The 16,378-nt window shown below is 44.9% G+C and overlaps 1 protein-coding gene across 1 annotated transcript in view; it reads right to left on the bottom strand.

Annotated features, from left to right (window-relative positions):
- Positions 1 to 16,378, bottom strand: part of PTK2 (protein tyrosine kinase 2) — a 192,929-nt gene that overhangs the window by 97,586 nt on the left and 78,965 nt on the right. Inside the window, 1 exon segment of the mRNA XM_070382716.1 lies at positions 7,286 to 7,373. Coding sequence (XP_070238817.1) covers positions 7,286 to 7,373 — 88 coding nt within the window.

Here is a 16,378-nt window from a genome sequence, read left to right as displayed (position 1 = left end):
TCTTCTGAATGCTTTGTCAGCTACATGAATTTATCACACAGACCTGAAAGTCCTCAGTGGCGTGTGTAAAGAAGATGGGGCCGAGGGCAGACCAACGTGCAGAGAACCATCACTGCCTGCTGCACATCACCATTCATACGCTACGCCACCTGAGAGATCCCAGGTCGTCAGCCAAGTTGGCTCAACCGTCAAGCACTCCTCCCTGTGTTCTTCCAGTTCGAAGGGTGGAGAGTCTGCGTACAAAGGAACTCAAAGGCAGTTCTCAACTAAAACAAATTCTTTGATCTTTCTCTTCAATACATAAGCTTAAAAAATATATAAAGAAGTATGCTATCTTATAAGTCAAATGCTTTTTCAACAACTCACTAAGTCATTTCACATAGCATTTATTAATAATAGGTAGTCGTTTAAAGGCAAGCTAAAAATACCCGCAGGGAAGAGTGACTGATCGAATAATCATTTCTGCTTCCTATTTGTAAAGTCTTATATAGAGAAGATACACAAAAAAATATGGGTTGAATAGTATTGGGTTGGCCAAAAAAGTGCTTCAGTTTTAAACTAAAACTAAAAGACACATTTTCATTCTCACCAAGAACTTCATTGAACAGCATATTCACCCTTTTATTTCACAAACTTGTGCCGTTTTTCAAGCACCTTCATAATTCCATCTTCCCAAAACTTTTTACCTTTTTGTGCAAAGAACTGTTCCAGGTGCCTTTTACAGTCTTTCAGGGAATTAAAATTTTTTCAATAAGGGAATTTTGTAAAGACTGAAATAAATGGAAATCAATGGAAATGCAATGTCTGGTGAATACGGTAGATGAATGAGAACTTCCAGCCAAGTTGTAACAGTTTTTGCCTGGTCATTAAGAAACACGCAGTCTTGTGTTACCCTGATGGAAGATTATGCATTTTCTGTTGACTAATTCTGGTTGCTTTTTGTCCAATGCTGCTTTCAGTTGGTCTAACTAGGAGTAGTACTTGTTGGAATTAATTATTTGGTTTTCTAGAAGAAGCCCATAATAGAAGACTCCCTTCTAATTCCACCATATATAAAACTTCACCTTCTTTAGATGAAGACTGGCCTTTAGTGTGGTTGATGATGTTTCACTGCGCATGCCCCATGATCTTGTCCATTCCACATTATTGTACAGTGTCTACTTTTCATCACCCATCACAATTTGTTTTAAAAATGGAACACTTTCATTACACGGAGAGAACTGCACGTGGAAATACGGTCAAGGAGGTTACTTTTGCTTAATTTACGTGGAACCCGAACGAACCCGAACACAAAGTGATGAACGTAACTGAGCTGGTACAACTGACTTTAAATGCTTGATTTGGATATTTTGAGTATGCTAGCTAACTCCCATGTGGTATAACATTGATTGCTCTCAAATAATGTCTTGATTTAATCACCATCAACTTCAACTGGTCTACTCGACCGTGGAGCACTGTCCAGCGAGAAACCTCTAGCAAGAAACTTCACAAGCCACTTGTGACACCTTCAATCAGCCATAGCATCTTCTCCAGACACTGAACAAATTTTTTTCTGCACTTCAGTTGCATTTTTACCTTTCTTGAAATAATAAAGCATAACATGCTGAAAATGTTGTTTTTTTCTTCTATATTCAATATTAAAATGGGTACACAAAAATTCACCAATTTGGTTATCTTTTTTTAAATGCATGCTGATATGATAGCTGTCACATATAACATAACAAAACTTTTTTGAATGAAGTTAAACACTACTAAGTGCTACTAGAGCCATCTTATGGAAAAAACCAAATGAACCTTTTGGCCAACCCAATATAAGCATGACAGAGTTTACCTAACGACAACGATAAAACTTTGTTAATCACCAAAAACAGGAGTGGAAAAACAGGGAAAAAATGTACGTTATTAAATCTACTTAAAGACGTACAGAAAATACATCTTCTAATGAGTCAGACTTAGACTTCTATTTAATTTTAACTTCTTTCTGGAACAGGACAGCTGATAATTGCCACATTGAACATTTCACGTTTTAAAATAAAATTTCCCACTTGCAGCTGCCATTTCAAAATGTTTTAACTGACAGAAAGCTTTACAGCCAAGAAAGTACAGTTAACAAAATCATTTCTGATAATTATCTGAATAAAAATGTGTAAAAACTAAAAATTGGAGTAAAAATATCAGAAAGGTTGATCAACAAAACAAGTGTGTCTTGGCCCCTCACACCTTTCTGCAGTTTAGGTTCTAAACCATAAAATTACCATAAAGCTTCCCACTGCAACTCTTCTTGCCAAATAAGCCACGAGTTCTGTTACCTTTAATGTTTTCTAAGAGCCACTAAATGGATACACTCATTTTAAATCTTAACATACTTGTAGGAAGAAACAGTGACAACAGACGCAGGCATCTCAGAAGCTCAAAGTGTCAGCGGTGCCAAATGGGTCCGACATGACATCAGCATTGTTGATGCAAACCTAGTTAATATAACAACTTCTTGACCGAACAGGGACATGGCCCTTCAAACTAATGGCCACCACAATTTGCAAAAGGTTGCCAGTCAAATACACTTTTAACAAGTCAGAGAAATAAAGAAGAATAAAATGTTATGTGGCAAAGGAAAAACTCAAATTCAAGGCAAAACATACTTTCGTGCTTTATAATAAGTCATCAGCTTTGGCATCAAAAAATTATTTGTTTAGGAATAAACAATAAAAAAATCAGAGAATCTCTGGCGGGGTTCGGCATCCACACGTCCAGCGCAGGGGCACGAGCTTGACCCCTGGTCAGGCAACTAAGATCCCATATGCCATGCCATGCAGCCAAGAAAACTTATTTTTTCAGACTCCTGCTCTACAGTGAACAGGGTTATAACAAGATTCTAGTTTATTTTTAGAGTGTGCTGATTAATATCTTTCAGAATGTTCTAAAATGGGTCAAAGCACACAGTGGCTCATTTGTGATATGTCTCACTTGTAGTCACGTTTAGGACATCTTTAAATGTAACCGTGTGCATCCACAGACTGATCTCCCACCAGGAAAGCGGCACTCTACGTCCACTGACACGTCGCTTTCCTCACGACTCCACCCAAAATAAGGGGCGTGATGAGCAGGGGCTTGGGCAAGGCTTCAAAACAGGAATAATAAAATTACAGTAGTTTATTACAAGCTTTCTTTCTCTTTCATGGGATGGAACTGATACAGAGAAAATCTTAACATAATTCTTTTCTTTCTATTCTGATAAAAGAGCCAAAATAATAATAAATGATAAAGAAAAACCAGACCACCTGACCTGCCTCTTGAGAAACCTGTATGCAGGTCAGGAAGCAATCGTTAGAACTGGACATGGAACAACAGACTAGTTCTAAATCAGGAAAGGAGTTCGTCAAGCCTGTATATTGTCACCCTGCTTATTTAACTTATATGCAGAGTACATCATGAGAAACGCTGGGCTGGATGAAGCACAAGCTGGAATCAAGATTGCCAGGAGAAATATCAATAACCTGAGATATCCAGATGACACCACCCTTATGGCACAAAGTGAAGAAGAACTAAAAAGCCTCTTGATGAAAGTGAAAGAGGAGAGTGAAAAAGTTAGCTTAAAGCTCAGCTTTCAGAAAACTAAGATCATGGCATCTGGTTCCATCACTTCATGGTAAATAGATAGGGAAACAATGGAAACAGTGACAGACTTTATTTTGGGGGGCTCCAAAATCACTGCAGATGATGACTGCAGCCATCATTGTAAATTAAGAGAAATTAAGAGAAATTAAGAGATGCTTGCTCCTTGGAAGAAAAGCCATGACCAAAGTAGACAGCATATTAAAAAGCAGAGACATTACTTTGCAAACAAAGGGCCATCTAGTCAAGGCTATGGTTTTTCCAATGGTCATGCATGGATGTGAGAGTTGGACTATAAAGAAAGCGGAATGCCAAAGCACTGATGCTTTTGAACTCTGGTGTTGGAGAAGACTCTTGAGAGTCCCTTGGACAGTAAAGAGATCCAACCAATCCACCCTATAGGAGATCAGTCCTAAATACTCATTGGAAGAACTGATGTTGAAGCTGAAACACCAATAATTTGGCCACCTGATGTGAAGAACTGACTCATTTGAAAAGACCCTGATGCTGGGAAAGATTGAAGGTGGGAGGAGAAGGGGATGACAGAGGATGAAATGGTTGGATGGCATCACCGACTCAATGGACATGAGTCTGAGTAAGCTCTGGGATGGACAGAGAGGGCTGGTGTGCTGCAGTCCATGGGGTCAGAAAAAGTCAGGCATGACTGAGCGAATGAACTGAACTGAAATAAACTGAATTCTTTTAAAACACAATAACAAAAAACACTCAGAAGTGTTCACTATTTCCCAGTGTAGACCCTAAAGATTCCCACACGTGAAGTTCAACAAAATACCAGGTTCATAAAACACATGCAAGAAAACACGCCACTGTGAATAAGAGTCAGCACAGCTCACACAACGGTCCCAATTTCCTGTTTGTTACTGACATGTGCCCATGAGCACCCTTGCACATACGCACACAGGTGCATCTTATTTCTTTAGAATGAATCCTCCGAAGTGGAATTATTAGTTCCAATCTTATGAAACTGCCAGTATGCAACTTAACTTACAAAACTGTCAATGTCAATGGTGTCACATACAAATCTGAATCTATTTAAAGCTCTTGGTATTCTTGCCAATTCATTAGTTCCGACAAATCATAGCGTTTTTCTTTTTTCTTCCATCTTGGTAATTTCAGCACACCTACCTAGCCCCACGTAGCATCAGTTAAGCCTGATCCACGGGCCGAGATGAGAAGTAACACCGGCCATCAACACAGGAAAGGGGCATTAGCTTCTATTTTCCTGTAAATCACAGGTACTTGGTAGGACATTATAAAAGCATACATGAAACAAAAGAATTCTCAGGATCTTCCCGACCCAGGGACTGAACTCAGGTCTCCTGCATTGCAGGCAGATTCTTTACCATCTGAGCCACCTGGGACTAGACTAATTATTAGGATGAAAGTGAAAGTCGCTCAGTCGTGTCCAACTCTTTGTGATCCCATGGACTATACAGTCCATGGAATTCTCCAGGGCAGAATACCGGAGTGGGTAGCCGTTCCCTTCTCCAGGGGATCTTCCCAACCCAGGGATCGAAACCAGGCCTCCAGCACTGCAGGAGGATTCTTTACCAACTGAGCTATCCTGTGGCTCAGTTGGTAAAGAATCCGCCTGCAATGCGGGAGACCCCAATTCAACACCTGGGTCAGGAAGATTGGCTGGAGAAGGCATACACTACTCACTCCAGTGTTCTTGGGCTTCCCTGTGGCTCAGCTGGTAAAGAACCCGCCCACAATGCAGAAGACCTGGGTTCAATCCCTGGGTTAGGAAGATCCCCTGGAGAAGAGAAAGGCCACCCACACTCCAGTATTCTGGCCTGGAGAATTCCACGGGCTGCATAGTCCATGGGGTTGCAAAGAGTTGGACACGACTGAGCGACTTTACTTCACCTCAGGCTGAAGAGAAACTCTAGGAATGGATGAAAGCAGAGGGGGGTGGTGGGGCGGGAAGGTGTGCATGCGGAGCACACGGGCAGGACGAGGTGTGTCCCATCCCACAGCAAGTTGCGCACACTCAGATCGGGACTCATGCGTGATGTGCTGAGTCCTCAAAGCTGGGTCCTGTCTACAAACCGGAACTCCAGGGTGGCAGACAGTAGGGTCTCATTTCATCAACATAAAGACTCTCTTCAGGAGGTGTCATATACCCCGTGAAGAAACTCATGGAGGCACCTGGCATCATGGAGCTGTGACATGTATGACCGGCACGGCACACCTCCAAGACGCCTCACACCCCTCGGGCTTTACAGGGACCACTCACCTGAGTCACAGAGACTGCACTGAGACACGTCCCATCAGTAAAGGAAAATCTGGGATAGGCGGCGCGGGTGCTAGCTTTTAATCATATACACAGAAGCAAAGGCTTCTGAAAGGAAAAACTAGGACAACCTAGTAACAGTGTGAAAGGAACAAAAACATTGCTGACTTTCAGGTTAGCCTAGAAATTATAAAAAGGAATAACTGAGAGCTATTTAGGCCCGTCTCAGGCATCCTGGAATCAATGTCACTGAAGTAGTCACAGATGCCTTCAGTGGGTGGATTAATTTTTCAAAGAAATTACACCAGTGATTCAAATCATCTACAAGAGAGAAGAACAGAAGTATGTCGCCTATCTAAACCCATCAGCCTCTTCCTTCTTACTTTCCTGCTCCAGTTTGTTCAGTCTCTGAGTCCATCAAATCCACCCACTAAATCTGCTTACTACCACACCGTTCTACCTCCCAACTTTCTAACTTCTTGCCTAAATAGCTAAAGAGCCCCCAACCTGCTTGCAGCCTTTTTAAGATCCAATCCACCCCGAGTACTGCCACCATATTGGGGTGGGCTTATTTTAAAAAAAAAAAATTCCGATCAAGACATTCCTCACTTAAATTCTATAAATACTCCCAACAATCTGCAGGAGAGAACCTAAAACCTCTCCTTACACGGTGTGGTCCCGGCTCTCTCGCCCATTTCCTTTCAAACCACTTTAGCACAGATTTCAATGTACTGTGTTTTATAAAGCTCATCTCTTCCTCAGCTACAAAGTTCCTTAGACGACATCTGGCAAGGGAGCCGCCTGGACTCAACACCTCCCCTGTGCCAGCACCCCCTCCAAGGGACGTCACGTCACTTGGGCTTGCCAACAGCATAGGACCAAACACAAAGCAACTGCTTACAGGAAGCCCACTAGACGGAGAATTCAGAGTTTACGCCACACGTATTTACTGCCTAACTAAAACCTTACAGGGGATTCAGAATTTACGCCACGTGTATGTATTCTACCCTTATGGGCAGTAAGAAAGCTACTTTTAGTTTAAAAAGTCACTTCTGGTTTTACACAAACTGCTACTGAAATTATAATGGGGACAGCTGGCTCTGGATAAACATCTGACAAGTTTCTTGATATTCAGGCACCATAATTATACTTGAATTAAAGACAGAGCAAAGGTTGTATCACTTAGGACTTACTGTTTCTACTTAAAATAAGTCTTAAGATTTGCCCAAGTATACAAAAATTCACAAAGTAACAAAACTCCTAATTTCTTATGAGGTATAAGAATCTCACTGCCATACAGTGACAAATTTATATTCTCCCAAATGTTAGGCTTAATCTAGTTCTAAAACAAAACCACGAAATAAACAGGATTCAAAGAAACAAAGGAAAAAAATGTATTAAAGCACTCTTCTATACCTGTTGATAGAAGAAATTCAAAGTTGGCTTGTCTTCAGTAAACTGGTTTAGAAATCCTTTTGGCAAATAACGAATTCTCAATTCATATCTAAAAATAATTAACAAAGGAAAACAATTAGAAATAGGTCATTTCTTTTTCACAGTCCAAACAATATTGAGTATGGCACTGCCAATTACTGAAATATTACTCTAAAAATAAGTTTAAATATAATCTGTAAATGTTTCCTTTTGCTGCAAAAAATAAAAAAATAAAATGTGCATGTGAGTGTGCTACAGCCCGAGGTTCCCGCAGGAGACAGAACCTGACGAGATACCCAGAGGGCGCCCGAAGTCCCTCCAGCCCCACAGCCCGGGGGCAGCACCACGCTCTGCGCCTGAAGGCGAGCTCTCCCTGCCTGGAGTCACACAGGATGTGTCTGCTCCCTTCAGGAGACTGCTCCGTCTCCTGCTCACGGCAGCACGCCAGCCCTGCACTGTGCAGCACACCCCAGTGACTCATCCACGCTACCCTGAAGGCTGCTGAGCACTTTCCACCTCGGGGCTATGAGGAATAATGCTATGAACACTTTTTACAGTCCTCTAAAAAAGCAATTTTGCTCACGAAGCCAAACCTCGAGAATGACCAAAACAAATTTCACCAGAGCGCTGTCTCTGTACCTCATTCTGTATGTACGTGTGTGTCCACCCGTATGCACTCTCGCAGGCACGTACGCATCTCTGCTGGGGGTACACCAGCAACACATCACTGGACCACAACACACATGCTGTGCAGAGCAGACACGACGGAAAACAAGCTGCAGGGCTGTAGCAGCGCGCTCCACTTGCACGCGCGGGAGCCGCACAGGCGCTCAGGTTCCGCATCCCTCACCTCTCCCCGCGTGTCCAGTCTTTCCGTGTTAGTGGCCCTGACGTTCACTGCAAGAGCGCACCCTGGTTTCAGTCAGTAGTAACAAGAACGGGCATGTCTCTGGCAGCCGGCCATTTTGGTTATCTTCTTTAGTGAAGTGTCTGTTAGGCCTTTTGTCCTTTGTTTCTGCCAAGCTGTCTGTCTGCCCCCACCCCACTGATTGGTAGGTATTCTTTACAAATTTTGGATGTGAGGCCTTTGTTAGACTTAGTGAAGATATATCTTCTCCCACTCTATAGCTTGCCTTTCACTATTTTAACGATAATTTAAAAACCTATTTTTTCAATCTTCTAATTTTAATGGTATCTTTTGTTTTTATGCAGTCCTATTTATCTTTTTCTTTTCAGTAAATTCTTTTAGTGTTTTGTTTACAAAATATCTGCTTACACAAAAGTTACAGAGATTTTTTTTCTAAAAATTTCATAAATTGATCTTTTAAAATTGTATTAAGCTCATGAGGAAAAGAACACAAAGGAATCGATACAATTCTTTTGGTTCAGTTAAGGGTGGTTCAATGCAAGGTACACATACACAAGTTTTGCTGAGATTTTCAAGGGTCTATCTTATTAAAATACACAACTGTCAAACAATAAAGTTCCATTGTACTTTGAATCTCAGGAGTTCAATAACTTTCTGCAGGCATTCTCATTGGACAACTGTTGACAGAAGCAGAATAATTTCATTTTGAGTTTAGGACTTAGCATGCACCTTATAGGCACCGTTTCTCTTAATCGACATAATAATCGGAGAACAAGAGCGTAATTATTCATATTCAGCAGAGTAGGAGGATGACACTCAGCAAGAATAAGCAGTAGGCAGCCAGTTTCCAGGCTGGAAGCTCCAGGATCAACAGGCTGCAGGAGGCTTTGGTATTAACATTGCCCCAGTTTAATGATTAAAAAAAAAAAACTGGCAGCCTGGCTACACGTCCAGGCTTTTAACATCATCCCGACGACGATGATGATGATAGCAAATAACGTTCAGGGACTACTCGGGATGTCACAGAAGTCATGACAAGCATTTTAACCAGATGACCTCTTCTCATCAGCAATAACCCCCAGGAGAAGCAGAAAGAAAGCTCTGCATCAAGACCACCTGCACCTGGGTTCTGGTTCCACTCCTTGTTCGCTGTCTGCCATCACTTCTCTGCGCCTCAATTTCCTCACCCGACTCTGTGCGACCCCATGGACTATACACAGCCCATGGAATTCTCCAGGCCACTGGAGTGGGCAACCGTTCCCTTCTCTGGTGGATCTGCCCGACCCAGGGATTGAACTGGGGTCTCCTGCACTGCAGGTGGATGGATTCTTTACCAACTGAGCCGACAGGGAAGCCCTCGTCAGGATGCTGGGAGAAGTGAAAGGGCTGTCACTGCACACATCACAGCCGTCTCAACGGCTGATCCACCGTATTAGCCATTACTCAACAAATATTTCGACACCAGTCATCTACAGACGCAATTCCAGAGTCTGGGAAGACACTGGTGAATAAAACAGGCAGGAAGTACCAGCCTTCAGAAAATTTCTATTTTTGTGGTGGCAGCCAGACAGCAGATACATTAAGTATCTCTGAGGTGGTAATGTGATAAAGACAAAAGCAAGGTAAGGGGAGTAACAGATGATGAAGCAACATTCTGTAAAGGGAGCCAGGGAAGCAGGCTGACTCAGGACACCTGAACACAGATCTAAAGGAAGACAGGAAGGAATCAGGGCAGTAAGGGCAGGAAGAAAACAAGTAAATGCCCCGCGGCCAGAGGCTGCCTGGAGGAATGCAGCCGCAGCCCCTGTGAGTAAAAGGGCTGCAGGGAGGGGGGAACAGAGGCGGGCAGGCCACACAGGACCCTGCTCGTCACAAACCGGGGCTCGTCCTGGTGGGAAAGGGGGCCCAGGGGCACTGTGGCCAGAGCAGTAACAGCAGAGACCTGGTGCCCAGCCAGGCGGGGCTGTGAAGAGCAGACAACAGGGCCACAAGGAGGCCGGGAAGGGACCAGTAATAGTGACCAGGTGTCCAGTTCACCCCATCTTCCTAGATGGGGGAGAACAGACTTTGAGGACATCCGGTAATAGTCAAGGTCCCACAGCTGTTAACAGGCAGCCCTGGGATTCCACTTCAGCAGAAACACGCCTGAAGGCCCAGAGGCAGCGTGAACCTAAGAGAAGACACCTATGCTTAGAACACAGAGGAGTGTACGTGGGTTGGGTCTTGCTTGTGGGGTTGGGCAAGGTCTCTAGATTGTGATGGGGTTTCGTGTTCCCTGCTTCAACCCACTACAATCTAGCATTTCCTCCCTCACAGCCCTACTGGAACTCCGCTCAAGTCTGAGTTCAATTCCAGTCCAGTCACCTCACCCCAGTCCTTAAACCCCATACCTGGCGCCCACTGCGTCCCGGCCCAGCCACGCCGGCATCCTCTCTCCTTTCTCCTCCAGGAAACTCTCCATTTTCCTCATAGTGAAACTTCCACTACTATTCTAAGAGCCTGCCTGTGTCCTGATAAACATTTCCACGTCCCTGCTCTAGGCCACTCCATGATTTCTGAACAGCGGCTAACTACAACATGCCCCAGATAAGACTATCCTTTGGCTTCTGCTTCTAAGTAATTGTTATTGTTCAGTCACTGAAATCGTGTCTGATCCTTTGCGGCCCCATGAACTGTAGCTCACCAGGCTTCCCTGTCCTTCACTACCTCCCGTAGTTTGCTCAAACTCAAGTTCATTGACTCGGTGACGCCATCCAACCATCTCATCCTCTGTCGCCTAAGTTAATACATTACCATTGACGCTGCCAACACCTAACTTCTTCAGTCTTATCTCCAACTGTGAGCACCAAGATACCCACAAGTTCCCCAAGATACCCATTAGTTCACTAATGAACTAATGATGGGGAAGAGTAGGAAATGTTTTTGAAAGTTGAGTCGGATGAATATTCAGATAACCCTAATACTGAGAAGGCTCAGCTAGTCAGACTGTGTGTAGTGAAATAAACAAAAGTACAATTTCAGGAAACTACACAGATGACCCTTGGAAACAGTGGGGTGTGGACAGCTCTTCTTACACAAACTTTCAATTTTAAAAGCCTAGAAGGGAGGATAGAAATAGAAATTCACCATTTGGCAAAAATTACACTAATAATACTGCAAAAAAGAATCAATGATGTTGAGTGGGCGAAAATACAATGAGAAACTGCAGAGTCTCTGTATTTCCTCAGAAGATATTACTTAATTACAAAGAGGGGGGAAAACAACCTTCTAGCAGAGAAACCTGGCCACCACCTTAAATCAAATGATCCAAGTTAAAGCCACCAGTAAAATGAATCTTATCATCATCAAAGACTCACTGATAAAATGCTAAGTGAAAACAACAGCTTGACTGTGGTGCTCTTCCCCAAATGCTTAAGCTCAATATAATCATGGGAACAAACCCAAACTGAAGAACACAGCACAACCACCAGCCAATGCACTTCAAAAGGGCCAAGGTCACGACAGACAGAGGCAGCCTGAGGACCTGCCGCAGATGGGAGAAGAGCCAAGGCGACGGGACACGCAGGTGCACGATGCTCTGATGGGATCCCAGGCTGGAAGACGGGCACCCTGGACCCTGTGACGTCTGTGGGTCAGTTAGTACTACGGCAGCAATGTTAAGGTCCTGGTTTCAATAACTGAACTGTACTTAACTAAGGTTTTAACATTTAGGGGAGGAGGGCTGAAGGGTACACAGGATTTCTGTGTACTGTTTTTGCAACTTTTTGATAACACGTTGAGAATATAAATAAATTCTCACAAACTTTAAGACAGACTGTCCTGTAGATGTGTTAACAAAATACCCACCAGAGCCAGTTTTAAACCAGCCTGGTCAACGAACATCAGCTTTTTGTAGCCACAGACCAGCCAGAAATCTGTTCATTTTTGTGCTTTGGTGCAGAAGTATCCAGTAAACGTTTAATTAATCAATCAGCAAATTTGGAAGTCCATCCTGTTTTTTTAAAAGATGTCACTTCCAAACTTGTCAGAATGTTCCTCTATTTACTGTCTTACTGATTTAAATATTCTAAAGAACTCTTGTTGAGTTCAGTGTCATAATGAAAGACTAGCCTTTCAAATTAAGGTATATGCACAGATAATGTCATTTCAAGATAAAACAGGAAACTATCAAAATACAATCTAAAACTTCCTCAGCTATCATTAGTCATTTTCTTTTGTCATCTATGAAAAAAAGATACCTTTCATCTAAATAAAAGACTTTTTTTCCTCCTCCTGCAAAAGGTCTGAAAAAAGAATCATGTCTGCAGATCGAGGAGCTGTTCATCGGCCGTGAACAGGAGAATGTGAACCACATCTGATAACAAAGAAAAGGACTTTCTTTTTCACTCACTCTGCAGAAGCCCCACAGTTCTCTCTCAAAAGCCAACAGAGCCTCCTCTCAGGCCTGGCTCTCAAAGCCCTGAATCCCACACCAAAAGGACCAGGCCCTTTATATCTGATTAACCTGCTCAGAAGTCCGACCACTCGGTGTAAGTGCTTTCAGAACACCAAAATTTAGCTAGCTAGAATTCCATTATCTAGGTACGAAACTTTAAAGTTTAAATCTGTTTGGGGTAAAGCTCTCAAAACTGCATGGCACTTTTGGCTACACGACAAACTAGGAAGGGCATTGTATTCGAACTTCTCTGGCTGACTCCAGAGCCTGGCAACCACCACCCACTCAGCCGGCATCTCCCAGGACCCTGGGCACAGGCGAGCAGACTGTGAAGGAAGCAGGCTGCGTGCAGCACAGGGGCTGTGGGCTCTGCCACAGACCCAGGCTCCACACAGGCTCCTGAGGGCCCTCACGAGGCTGGAGGCTGGCGCGGTCCCCGCAGAAGCCCTGGACTGACCATCTCCTCCTGACCCTGTATCGACATGCCCCATATTGTCTCACCCACCTCATGTTTTCCCAACAACATTCTTTTATGTTTATTTTGCTTTTTACTTGTGTATGATGCTGTATGTCATCCTCTGGGGCTTACTTTTTGTTTTTTTAACTGAAGTAAAATTCACATAAAAAGCAACCATTTCAGGGAATTCCCTGGTGGCCCAGTGGTTAGGACTCGGGCCTTTCACTGCCAGGGTCCAGGTTCAATCCCTGGTCGGGGAAATAAGCTCTCACAAGCCACATGGCATCCCTAACTTCCCCCAAAGCAGCCACTTTAAAGTGTGCAATTCAACAGTATTTAGTTGCACCCACAACGCTGCCCCGGGACCGCCTTCTGTCACACACCGTCACCTGGCTAAGTTTCGTCCAGAGTTCCAGGTCGCGATGCTTTCCTCGTTCTGACTAGCGCAACACTCCACTGTGAATATTCTGTCACTGGCTATTCCATGAACGTCCTCGGGTCTCCAGCCTAGTATAGAAACGCAAGTCTCTCAAGGACAGAACCTGAAGTGGAACAGCAGGACCGAGGCCATGTCATGCGGAGGCTAAGCTGCAGGCAAGATCCTGAATTGGAAAGAGCGCAGCCACACGCAGCCCTGAGCACACAGCTGTGGTGCCTGATGCTACTCTGCACCCGCTCTCAGGCAGCGGTTACTGGCCCCGCTCAGCCATCGGTCCGTGCTTCAGGGATGCCTCTCCAGGCGTCCAACGGTCAGTGAGCAACCTTTATAGTCCAGCTCAGCCATCAGTCAGTCCGTGCTTCAGGGACCCTTCTCCAGGCGTCCAACGGTCAGTGAGCGACCTTTATAGTCCAGCTCAGCCATCAGTCCGTGCTTCAGGGACCCCTGCCCAGGTGACCAACCGTTAGTTAGTGACTGTTAGTGGTCCCACTCAGCCTTTGGTTGGTACTACGTGGCCTCTTCCCAGGCAAGCAACGGTCAGTGAGTGACCTCGAGAGGTCCAGTTCAGCCAATGGTCAGTGCTTCAGTGGGCCCCTGCCCAGGTGACCAACCATCAGTGAGCGACCTCAAGGGGTCCCGCTCAGCCAATGGTCAGTGCTTCAGTGGGACCCGGCCCAGGAGACCAACAGTCAGTGAGCGACCTCGAGAGGTCCAGCTCAGCCATCGGTCAGTGCTTCAGTGGCCCCGGCCCAGGTGACCAAAGGTCAGTGAGCGACCATTAGTGGTCCCGCTCAGCCAATGGTCAGCCCAGATGGTGAGCTAGGGGGCCCAGGGGGCAGGCCACAGGCTGTGTCCTGCAGGATTCCAGAGTCCTCATCAAGGACACCCACTGGCCGGGCCCAGGCCTTGAGGTGGCAGCGACCCTCTCCCCCATCCCTGCCTCCGCGACCTACTGGTAGCAGCAGCCTGCATAGCATGTAGTCTGCAGGACCTGCCCCTCCCTGCCTGTTTGGGTGGCCGGAGGAGCCTGAAGGCCCTTTGGGTCCTGGGCACCTGGCTCCCTCAGTGATGACAGCTGGGCAAGGTGTGGGGGCCTGGCCCTGAGGGAGCCACCAGCTGGGCTCACCTCCTCTTAGCCAGAACTGGACCTCGGAGAGGGAAAGCTGTGCCTGGGGACCTGGCCCTTTCTTGTCAGAACAGAGAATAACATTCATCTGGTGGAGATTCACAGGAGCATTGTTACCTGGCCACGACCTGACCTCAGGAACAAAGGATCTGACACCACGCAGTTTGCAGCAGCTAGCCCTGCCCCTCCCTCACTTTTCCTAGAAAATGGCTTTGCGGAAAGCTCTCATAGAGCTTGGGGTTTTAAAGGCTTGAGCCACCCATCTCCTTGCATCGCCCTCAATGCGCCTTCCTCTGCTCCAAACTCTTTGACGTTTCAGTTTGTTTGGCTTCACAGTGCGCTGGGCACCCAGACTGGTGTTTCAGTATCATCATCAGATCCTTAACCTTTCCCACTATTAATACTGTTGGACAACTTATTAATACTTTTTGTTAACCAGACAGTGTAGATGGAATCTACTGGTCCAGATTCATACCTCCCTGAGCACTAAGGAAGCTGACAGTGTCTTCCTGTGATGACAGGTCAAACCTGTCTACCCTTTTATGAAAATACCTTCATGTTTCTTGCCCATTTGTTGAGGAATTTACAATCCTTATATTTATCAGCAGAACTCCTGACACCATCTTCTGTCAATTACACGAGTTGCAACTTGTTTCTGCATTTTTCCTTTTGGCCACACCTCATAACTTGTGGGATCTTAGTTCCCCGACCAGGGATTGAACCCAGACCCTCAGCAGTAAAAGCAGCTAAACCACCGGAACACTGAGGAATTGTCCTTTCTGCACTTTCTAAACATACATCTTTTGATATACAGAATGCTTTCATCTCATAAAGGGCAAATTTGCTATTCTCGTCTTTTAAGAGTGAACGTTTTTGGGGGATTAAGAAAATCTTCCTGCTCTAGGACCAAAGACACATTCACTATATGCCCCATTAAAGACACATTCACTGTATGTTTCATTAAACTTTTTTAAAAACTTGATCCACCTCAGGGGGATTTCTGTGTATTGTTCAAGGCAGGATCTAATTCTGTGGTTCCTCTTCCTATGAGGACAGCCATGTATGAAACCAGCCCTTCCCTTCCCCGATGACATGTCATGACAACTCTGTAGGGCCACCCTGCCTGAGACAGTTACTACCAAATGTGTGCTGTAGGTGCTTACAGAGGTATCTGAAGAACTGAAGACTCAATTAAACAAGCTTAGATCTCAGGTTTACTTAACAATATGAATAGATCCTATAGCAGGTAGTGCGAAAAACAAAAATCTATGCTAAAAAACCTCATAGGAGTAGAAACTAACGTCGTTATTCTGATGAGTCCTGGCACTTTCGTTTCAGGGTTCACACCCTGCTCAGAACTAAAGCCAGAGCTGCAGCCGCCCTCATGGACTGAGAGAAGAGATCTCCATGCTCTGTCTCCTGTAGTCACACACCTAACACAGGCAGGGAGAAGAGCTGGTGCACGAAGCCAGTTTCCACTCTGCCACCCATTTAAGCTGTGTGACCATGGGCAGGTTATCAAGCCTCTCACACAATGTCTGACGCCCAATAAGCAGCAAGCTAATATGAGAAGACTGTTACTAAGTAGTACTATTTGGTTCCTAGTTGGTAATTTCATTATCATTGATTCACTTCCACTTAAACTGTATTTTACCGGGTGCCTACTTTGTCCCAGGCATGACCAGAACCCAGCAGTAGAGCAGTGAATATGATGGAGGCCCTGAGGGAGAAAGACTGTCCCAGGCAGGCA

This window comes from Bos mutus, chromosome 14 (genome assembly GCF_027580195.1).
Source record: "Bos mutus isolate GX-2022 chromosome 14, NWIPB_WYAK_1.1, whole genome shotgun sequence".
NCBI lineage: Eukaryota > Metazoa > Chordata > Mammalia > Artiodactyla > Bovidae > Bos > Bos mutus.
This window is presented reverse-complemented; position numbering and strand designations above follow the sequence as displayed.